Source organism: Rhinichthys klamathensis, unplaced genomic scaffold, assembly GCF_029890125.1.
Source record: "Rhinichthys klamathensis goyatoka isolate OS25496 unplaced genomic scaffold, OSU_Roscu_1.1 h1tg000015l_1, whole genome shotgun sequence".
In the NCBI taxonomy this organism is placed as follows: domain Eukaryota; kingdom Metazoa; phylum Chordata; class Actinopteri; order Cypriniformes; family Leuciscidae; genus Rhinichthys; species Rhinichthys klamathensis.
Genome location: NW_026606567.1, coordinates 3,515,112 through 3,525,961, shown reverse-complemented (window position 1 = coordinate 3,525,961; position 10,850 = coordinate 3,515,112). Strand labels below are relative to the sequence as shown.

The 10,850-nt window shown below is 35.6% G+C and overlaps 2 protein-coding genes across 2 annotated transcripts; both read right to left on the bottom strand.

Annotated features, from left to right (window-relative positions):
• Nucleotides 1–169: 169 nt before the first annotated feature.
• pglyrp6 (peptidoglycan recognition protein 6) lies at nt 170–3,500 on the bottom strand. The gene is made up of 5 exons (XM_056233185.1): nt 3,375–3,500; nt 1,646–2,455; nt 834–1,044; nt 408–702; nt 170–268 (listed from the first exon to the last, which is right to left on the bottom strand). The coding sequence occupies exons 1-5, from the start codon at nt 3,436–3,438 to the stop codon at nt 254–256; spliced, it is 1,395 nt and encodes a 464-aa protein (XP_056089160.1). The 5' UTR covers nt 3,439–3,500; the 3' UTR covers nt 170–253.
• A 2,671-nt stretch (nt 3,501–6,171) lies between these two features.
• Nucleotides 6,172–10,496, bottom strand: hspbp1 (HSPA (heat shock 70kDa) binding protein, cytoplasmic cochaperone 1). The gene is made up of 8 exons (XM_056234030.1): nt 10,299–10,496; nt 9,350–9,469; nt 9,022–9,220; nt 8,705–8,929; nt 7,617–7,772; nt 7,434–7,530; nt 7,204–7,315; nt 6,172–6,315 (listed from the first exon to the last, which is right to left on the bottom strand). The coding sequence occupies exons 2-8, from the start codon at nt 9,467–9,469 to the stop codon at nt 6,235–6,237; spliced, it is 990 nt and encodes a 329-aa protein (XP_056090005.1). The 5' UTR covers nt 10,299–10,496; the 3' UTR covers nt 6,172–6,234.
• Between the last annotated feature and the right edge of the window lie 354 nt (nt 10,497–10,850).

Here is a 10,850-nt window from a genome sequence, read left to right as displayed (position 1 = left end):
TAACCACAGCACAGTCAGATTTGTAAATTTACAACATCATATAAGCTAATTTTATTATATTTGAACTATGTAAAATAGGGTGGTAATGTTTCTGAACAAAGTAATATACTTAAACATTACATTTTTAAAGGAGCTTTAGACCAATTTTTTTTAATTTCTTTTTATTATGCATTTATTATGAGAGATACATGTAATACATCATGTACTGTGTTCCAGAGACACAATTAGATGCCCATTGTTGATGCCACAGTCATCAAGGCAAATAGCTCTGTAGGACAAAAACAGAGATACACACAGAAACACGGTTAAGGTCTGAACTGTTGGGACAGCAATACATTTTGAGCAGTCAGAAGTTCAGAACCACATAAGTTCAATAAACCCCATAACATTTTTGTTCATCTTTTTACCTGGTAACGCTCCCATGTCTGGATTTCACGGTAGAAGGCATTTCCTGGGCAGTCTGTGGCAGTGGCTTGCCTGTGTCCATACAAGGAGTAAGATGAAGACAGTCGACCTCCGTTCACAGCACAGCTTGTGAAGTCGTACCGCACCATGTTTATCGCACTCCTGGAGGGGATTGTGGAGGTATAATCTCCAATGAAGCAGACGCCATAGCCTCTGGAGTTGTACCCGTAAGTGTGCGCACCCACCCAATTCCAGCCGCGGCCTTCGTACAAGTTTCCATCAGAGCCTGCAACAAAACTTCAGGGGGAAGAACAAGAAATTAAATTGCAATCAGTCAGTCGGTTCAGCACATGAAAAGCAGTTCAAAGGGCTTTATGGTACAGATTGATATCTTAAATTATTTGAATACCCATTAGGACTTTCCTAACCTGTATCCAATGTCAGACCATCCATTGCTTTGCTGGTGGTAGCGCTGCATGGACCGCATCTCACTGGCACATTGCTCAAAGGTGGTGCAAGGCTTGGAGGGTTGATATGTGTGGTGGATGAAAAGGTACGGCACAGGGAGAGACAGATAGGAGGGAGAGCCGATGTAAGATGCTGCCCCCCATTGAGACCTCGTAATGATTTTAGGACAAACTTGGCAGGGGAAAAAAAGCAATGTGAGAACACAAAATTGCTATTGACAGATTGCAAATTTGTCACAAATAAAGTGGTTTACTTGGTAGAGCATTAATGATATTATTAAAAAATATTCCTAATTTAACAATAAAATAATTTAATATATATTTTCATATATATATATTATAACAGTTAAAATACATTAGTCAGCCTTAGAATTTAAAATTAAAAACAAAAATAGTATATATGATAGTATAATATATATATATACATAAATATATATGTACATATATATATATATATATATTATACAATATATCGAGCATCTAATATATATATATATATATATATTAGTGTGAAATATATTATATAATAGTAAAACATAAGGAAATGTATTTTTATAAATATATATATTTTTTAAATACTGTAAAAAAGTAAAATACAAGTTAAAACTCTAAAATAGAGTAATCTTAAAAATGTAAATAAATAAATAAAATTTAAAAAGTAAAAGAAAAAATGTATTTATATAAATATATAATTTACATATACATTTTTATAACTAATCAGTATAAAATGGTTAACATCAGTAATAAATAAATAAATGAATAGCTTTAATTACCCGCATACACATGGACAAATTGCTCAAACCCCTCGTTCACGACATCATCCAGCCTCTTCCTCTCAGACTCATTTAAGTTACGACGAACTGTTAGAGCCTGAACCACTTGGCTTTTCAGCAAAGAGAAGCTGACGACCTTTTTAAAGTTCATCCTTCGATTTTGACTAATCAGACGGGGCGCTGCGTCCAACCCTGCGGCGTCAAGCTGGTGGCTGTAGTAACTCTTCACCAAGTCACTCAGTGAAAGCTCACGAAAGTCAGACGTGGCAACTTCCGACCCGAGGATGAACCCGTCCACTCCTCCGGTTATTAGGGCGTCTGTTGCCAAGGAGGGCAAACCAGAGAGAGTGTACACCTTTGGGGATTTAATGCTATCCCAAAAACCTTTAGTGCCCAGAGGAGCGGTGGACTGCTCATTGTGGGCATGATGGACCAAAGAGGCAACCAGGTTCTCGGTCAAGGTTAAAGGGTACAGGCCTTGGATGGCCGACTGCAGCCCAGCCTCAAGTCCGAGGAGCATTGGGGCCAACGCCACATTTGAACCATCTAAAGTCAGAACTACACCTTCCTCCTCACCCAACTGTGATATGCTGTGATTAATGACCTTGCTTAAGAATGAAATGACGGATGGTTCTGTCGCCAGGTCGCGTGCATCACTGAGGACGCCGAGGTGACGCTTGATGAGGTCGGTTTCAAAGCCAGCAGCCTTACGTAAACCTTTGACCACATCGAGCATCTGAAGTCCTGGATTCTCTGCTTCAATTCTCTCCACAGCACTGATGAAGTCATCCATGCGCCTTGTGGTGGTCGCTAATGAAACAAATAAAGACAACATGGACATTTTAAATAGTAATAATGCAACCACAGCTATTAAAGGGTTAGTTCACCCAAAAATGATGTTAATGATGTCATTAATGACTCACCCTCATGTCGCTCCAAGCCCGTAAGACCTCCGTTCATCTTCGGAACACAGTTTAAGATATTTTACAGCGTCTAACGTCATCATCATCACTGAACGCGGATCGACAACAGAACCGGAAGAGAATACAATGCTGAATAAAGTCGTAGTTTTTGTTATTTTTGGACCAAAATGTATTTTCGATGCTTCAAAACATTCTAACTAACCCACTGGTGTCACATGGACTACTTTGATGATGTCTTTATTTCCTTTCTGGTCAAGGACAGTATACCGTACATACATTTTCAATGGAGGGACAGAAAGCTCTCGGACTAAATCTAAAATATCTTAAACTGTGTTCCGAAGATGAACGGAGGTCTCACGGGCTTGGAACGACATGAGGGTGAGTCATTAATGACATCATTTTCATTTTTGGGTGAACAAACATCTAGAGTTTCAGACCCAAAAAATACCCTAAACCTTTAGCGAACCCAAGCAGTAAAATACTTTACAATAAGATTTTATTTGTTAACTTACCATACAGCTAGCAGACGTAGAAAATAACATTCTAGTCACATAAATTACTTTTACTATATTTTTATGGTGCTATTTTTTGGCCCTATTATATAAAAAACTCTTCAATGTTTTGATTTGGTTCGTGACGAAACACCATCTTCTTTTTGGAATGACAAGAAGGGTAATAAATGTTATTCTTTCAGTGAACAAACCCTTCAAAAAACGTTTGTATTATTTCTACAGCCTGTACACACAGATGAAGAGTAAATGACCAGTAATAATTCAATAATAACTATAAGATTGAATACGACTTACCTTCAGTGAAGCCACTGGCAAACACCACAAACAAAGAAACAAGCAGCGGCAAGTGCCAAGCCATGAGGACAGAAGTTACTAGCACTGATTCTCTGTTCACACAGAATGGATGTGTGTCTACCTGCACCTCAAACGCATTATAAATACATTCTAACGCTTATGTAAGCAAATACTGATTAACTGCGTTCCATAAACGGCACTTTAGGTTTGAGAAAGTGACAGCTGCTTTCAGTGTGCCCCAAATAAACTGGCCAAAGCCCATGATAAAGAAAGTTGACAAGACGTCACAAAAAAAGGTGTATAATTCACTCTTAAAAATGAAGATTCCAAAAGGAAGTTTCACAGAGATTCCATAGAAGAACCATCTCGGGTTCCAGAAAGAACTTTGTGAAACTTTAAGCGTTTATAAAGACCAAGTAAAGAAAATGTAATGAATAAATTGAAGGGAACACAATACGTCAATATGGTGGTCTCTAAATGTAAATGTCTATGTTTTGTTTTAGCAACACTTCAGAGTTTGACAATACAACTTACAACAGATGTCCATTACTTTTTTATTAATTTTACAAAAATAGTAGCTTGAACTCTGTTCCCAAACACTAGAACATGGAAATAACTTTTACTGAACCTTCTGATCACACTGCAAAGTGATGTTCTTCCTCAGTATTTTTGTCTTATTTCCAGTGCACGTCTAAATATTCTGTCATCAAGACGAATTTCCTGGAATAACATAAAAATTAAGTCTTCTGTGAAATTGATCAAAATTAAGCGAGTTTGTGATTAAAACAAGAACATATATCTACCAATGGGCTCAGAAAAATCAACTTAATTCAAAGGGAAGTTTTCATAACTCGCTGAAAGATATTTATTCTTGTTTTAAGCATGAACTCACTTAATTTTGTTAAATATTTCAAGACTTCGTTTTACATTTGCATCTCAAGTAAATTAATCTTGATTTAAGAATGCTTAGATATTTCAACTGGAAAACAGGACAAAAATACTGAGGAAGTTATTAATTTTTTGCAATAGACGCAACATTTAATGAATGACATGAATTTAAGACTTTCTGCTCTGATTTTGGACCTCTTTAAGGTGTTATTTTATGTGTTTTTTGGTAAAGGGGAAGACATTCTAGTGTTTGATGTTCAGCTACATGTTTAGAGTTTCTGTAATGTTTTTGAATGTGGGCTTATGCTAAAGAGTAGCACTTGTGCTCAGGCTGTGAGTAATAACTATAGTAAAGTCAGTACTGACACCAGACTTTTCTTATTTGTACATTATTGTATATAATGATGAATGAAACTGCATTCTTACTGCATGTTTATTTAGTTCATTTACATACTAGACTCAATTAATTTGGCTTAAACCAACCAAAATGTGTTGACTCAACTAAACTTATTTAGTTTAGAAGAAATAAATTAAATTGTGTAAAAGAAAATCCTAAATTGAGTTGAGAAAGGGTTAATAAATTCATTTTTTGAGTTCTTCATTGAATCTTTGGTGCCAGTAAAGAACCTTTATTTTTAAGTCTGTGGTGTGAGATAAAATTATACTTCATCTGATTTAGTTTTACATGCATTCAGACACATTATTCAGAGTCTTAAAAATAACCCTAACCTTTCCTTATGTAGAAAAGTGTTTTCTTATTGCTAATAATCTTTCAGATCATTCTAGCAAAAAAAAAAAAAAAAACCTATATTAGTTCTTGTTGGGAATGACTGGAAACTGTGGACAGATAAAGCTTCCATTTTGGTCTTATACTTGATATCAAATCTTCATTTGAGACAAGTTTATCTCAAGGTCCTGAATTCACCAAATAGGAAACTGGGTTAGATTTTCCAAGGACATTTTTTAAAGTTTAAATCAGGTGTGTCCTGCAGAGTTTGGCTCCAACTTTAGCCTAAACACTCCTGCCTGTAAGCTTCTAGTACGCCTATAGGCTATAGTAAGACCATGATTATCTGGTTCAGGAGTGTTTAATTGGGGTTGGAGCTGAACTCTACAGGACAGTGGCCCTCCAAGAGCAGTACTGGTTTAAATCATATTTGATAAATAGATGTTTTGATTGCTTTTAAAATCAATCTTCAAAAAAGTGTCCTGTTTCTTGTCATACAACTGGACTTTAAAGACCACAACCTATTTCATTATAAGTTATCATGGGATTTACACTATGTCTCTATTCTATATTACCATAAATATCTTAATCAGCTGTGCGTTAAACATATTGTAATGGATTCCTCAAAAATTACAGATGAATCAGGAGGACAATGCTAAAATAGCAGGTGACAAAATTTCTAAATTGTGTCCGTTTCACTTCAAAAATGTATCTATATTATATAATCTATAATATTAAATCTAAAGTAAAGAATCGTGGTTATTAGATAATTTAATGGTGTAAAAAAGGCTCATGTTCGTGCATGTGTTTAAACGCTCACTACAAAGTATTTTTAGGTCAGAATTGAACTTAAACAGAGGTTTGAATCAGAACACTCTTTATTTTAAATCTACAAATTATGTTTTATTATTTTTATATGTAGTTCTACATTATAGGTTTGTATTTGTGTAAAGAGGAAGAATAAACATCTAGAAAGTTGAGCCTAAACAGCACATAATTTATAACAACAAACTGACATATTATACAAAAATGTACATATTCATATTAGAACACAAGAGTGTTTGTGTACAGTTCATGGTATGTGAGTTTGCACATGCACACTTAGCTGGTCAAACTGAACTCTATTCAGAGTTAAAGTCTCTTTCAAGTTTGAACAATTCTATTTCTCTCTTAAACAGAGAGGGGATACAAACACGGCTTGCTTCTTTCTTTCTTTGCCTTCCAATGAAATCACCGGTAAAGAGCTCAGCGATCCATTCCACTGTCCTCCAGGGGTTGCCCTTGGAAACAAGCCACTCGTAAACGCTCACAAAACTCCAGCTCCTCCTGCAGGAAAAGAGCATTCAGAGTTGTCAGACATTCGAGTCATTATGAAGCATTGCTTGCAACCTATATTACTTTTACATTGTTACTTTAAAAACCCCAAAAGATTCAATGAGAGAAAGGGGGAACAAAAGTAACTGACTGGCTAATAGTGTTACTTATATACTATTAAATATTATTTATTAATACTTTGAATTTGCTTTACCTTTTTCATTTTTTTAATTAGTATATAAATTAATATTTTTGTTCTTTTATATAATTATGTTAGCTTCGTTTTTATTTTATTTCAGTTTTAGTTATTTTAGTGCTTTAGCCTCTGCCAAGTCAACATTTCTATATTAAGATTTTTTTATTATCTAATATTTATATTTTATTTCAATTATTTTCAAATACCAAACACGAACTGGCTCATGATATTTGGCAAATGTAATGCTATTTGTTATTATTGTGGTAGAATTGTTTTATGTCAATGTGAATCTGCATTTAATTATTGTGTACGATTTTAAAAAGGCTTTATTACCTACAAGAACAGCCAAAAAACTATTTGATTATTGCTGCTAAACGTTATTTTCTCTATTATTTTACCTACCCATGTTGCTCATAACTATAAATGAGTCCCCTATGTGATGTGAGCTAAGAAAGAAAGTCATTTCAGACGCAAGACAAGTTATTTAATATTGGTGAAGGATTTCGAAACCATACTTGTTTTCTTTGGAAGAACATGCATCAACAAATCACACATAAGACGACAAGGAAAAAAGGAAAAAAGGTCCATTTTTATTACATGTGGACTTTAAAATATTTGATATGAAAGTGAATGTGAGAGCAGGACAACGTACAGGAGAGATAAACATAAAAAATAACAGTTAAGAGATGAGTGAATTAATTTACCTGGCTCTCCTCTTGTCCCCTTAGGTCCTGCACTCGCTGGTTGAGCAGTTCCTCCAAGCCCAGCGATGGATCTCTGCAATCACTCACACCACGGGGAGAGTCCTCAACCAGACTACACACATACATGTTGCAGAAAAACAGTCAGAAACCAAGCGTCAAACTCCAAAAGCTGATGTACTTCCATCAGCATACTGAAGTTTCATTTTCATCATGCAGTAAATGTTACTAACCAGCAGAGGGCACCAAGTACATGTTCATGTACAGAGGAATGAGGGGACCGAAGAACTGACACCAGCTGCTGAACCATCCCCATAGACAACACCGTATCTGAGAAAATAAGAATGAATACATAAAACACTCGTACAAACTGGACTCCAGATGCTCGAACACACTGCTTTCAGATTCAGCACTACCTTTGTGTTCTGGGTGACTGGACAGAAGGTTGAGGAGAAGGAAAGCAGATTTAGTTCTCAGTTTCTCACTGTCTGACTGCATCCCCCTCATCAGCACTGAAAAACCATCATGTGACAGGAAGTCCCGCAGACCTACATCCTGTTCCCGGACTAAACCTGGGAAACACAAGATTTGAAGATGCTTAATTCCAGCGGCAAGGAGGAGACTTGCCACTAAATGAATGGAGGCCTTTCACTTAAAAAGATCCAATGTTGGGTCACCAACCAAAAATAACCTAAATCATATAGACTAAATATAATAAAATAAATAGGTTGATTAGGGCTGTACGATTCGGAGTTAAAATGTAAAATGCGATATAAAATGCGATTTTAGTGCTTGTTTGTAGGGATGCACAATTCGGCCAAAAAATCTGTGACTAAATCAATAAATGAATATTACACTACTAAATAGAAATATTAAACAAAATAAGAAACACTACTATTGCAAAACTTAACTGTATAGTAAAAAAGCAGTATTTAAGAAAAATAATATACCGGTAATAATAATCATTTTCTTTTGCAATGGTAAAATTACAATACTTTGTAATGTCTTCATTTTCAAGCATTTTTTTTTTTTTAGGTTTATTGTCGACAACAGCCGTTTGTGAAGATGATTTGCACTTTTTATCCCCCCAAATTCATCGACTCAAACCCAGAGCAGAGATATAGATTCTGTAGAGCTCTACTCATTTACTAATGTCTAATGTTACTACTAATTGTGTGAATTATCTCATATTTGATTATTCATTTATATCAGAAAAAACATACTGACGAGAGTGGTTGTGTAGTAGATATATCCGATGCTAACAGAGATAGAGTTTGTGTAGAGCTATTTAATATTTTCATGCAAATTCTCACAAAAGTGTGATTCATGCGTATGCGTGGTTTCAGTTGTTCCAACATTTCTCCCTAGATTTAGAACAAATTAAAGGCGAAAGTTATTGGTGTATCATTTCACACACAAATTTGTGCGTATGCACCCAATACTCGATATAAAATCTTGGACAAAATCAATCCAGACATTTTCTTGTATGCGCAACTATACTCACAGGACACGGCGTAGAGTGCTTTAACTCTAACTGTGCTGTTTGCGTCGTGATCTGTGAGTTGCAGGAGTGTCAGGAGCGCCCCCTGGTTGAGCAGGTAGAACTGCACCTCGGGCATATTCTGGGCACAGCTGGCGATGAGCTGAGCCGCTCTCCAGCGAATGCCCGCCTCGGAGTGACAGAGAGCCCGGGACATACACAAATCCAGACCGCCCAGCTTCATCAGATCTACAAAACACACAGAGAAGGGATGCATGCGTTACGTGCCACAAGAAGACAACAAGAAAGTCTGAAGAGCAAACACACACACACATACACACCTCTCGCATTGTCAAGGTTCTCACAGAGCTCAGAAAGCATTTCCAGGGCTTCCTCTCGCTCATCCTCCTCTTCCTCCTCCTCCTCTCCCTCCCTGCGTTCATCTCTATTCAGCACGTCCAAACACTGTTTCATCTGCTCGACCTCATCCATCTGTCCTTTACACACTTCTGCTAGAGCTCCTCTCAGAAACTCCAACCTCTAGAAAGGGAGAGAACGTGGTTTACTTATAGATGACTGCATATTAAACGAGTATTTTAGTAAACATCAACATTACAGACCAGACATATAAATAACTGTCAGGACATATTTCAGGGATTGCATGCTCACCTCTTGAGTCATGGGTTCTGGTGGAGCCGGACCGTCCGAAGCAGAGCCGGCCTCCACTGCCATCTGAAGCACACCTTGCAAATTACGGGGGTGTTGCCTGTTACCCCTGCCTTCTGCCATCTAATGGAGATAAAGACACATCATATGATATCCGGGATTCAAAGGTTTTCTGCCAATCCGTAAATGCTTTTTAAACAGGCTTAATAAATAAATTCAATATTCGGGCAACTAAAACCTGTCAAAAACTTTGTAAAGAAAAATGAGATGCACAAAATCCCATTACTGCTATTTGCAGTATAATACTAAATATTTTTGGTTTATTTTTATGGTAACTTCTTGTCAAGTTGAGAATAACTTTTGACATTTATATCTTTTATTTCACTTGCAGAGAGATAATATACTTTTGATATTTTTTCTTTCATTGAGAGATATGTTAAGATAATATATTTTGGTGACATTTATTTATTATATTTCGCTTACAGATAATACATTTTGTGACATTTATTACTTACATATATATTATCATATAATATATTTTATGATATTTATTTATTATATTACACTTACAGTCAGATATTAGCACATCACAGATAATATATGACATTTTACTATTTCAGTTACAGATGTTATCACAGATCATATATTTTGTGACATTTATTTAGATTTCCTTACAGATGTATCATCACAGATAATACATTTTTGTGAAATGTATATATTTATTTTGTTTCACTTACAGATATATTATCACTTATAACATTGTATGACATGTAATGTATATTTCCCTAACAGAGGTAAAGTTACAGATATGTTATAGCAGATAAAATATGTTTGACATATTTAACAGATATACTGTCAGACTCAAAGATAAGGAACAGCCAAATACAACGAAACCGAATCACGTTCTACTTAAGATACAAAATGTAAACACGGGTAAACAACTCGGGCCTACCTTTGGAAATGCTGTGTGCCAAAGTTTAGAAGTAGACGTTGTAAGGATGTGTGTCAAGAGGTTTCGCAGCGGTATTAATAATAATGTGCGTGATCTCCGCGCAGAAATTATAAAGACACCATCGCTGATCCAGAAGCTTCCAGATGCTGCAGCACAACGCACATTAACGGCGCGTGCAGCAGAAACCGTCGACGCGCGATGACGTCAAGAAACTTACCGTAATGATTTTGACTATGGATTTTGATCATCAATGTAGTTGTATCTCAATATCACCAAAGGGATTTAATCTTTAAATACATAATAATATGCATAATTAAAACATTGTAAACCCTACAATTATATTAGGATCATATTAGCAATTAAAATTATATATATATATAAACACACACCATGTTTATAATTAAAATACCAGTTGTTACTAGCGTTTTTTTACAGTCTTTTTTACGGTCTATTTTTCTGCTTATCTTATGTTTATAACAGTGGTAGTGTTAGCAATAGTCTCATTGTAATACAATACATGATGAAGTAGTCCTTAATGAAATGAAAGTAATT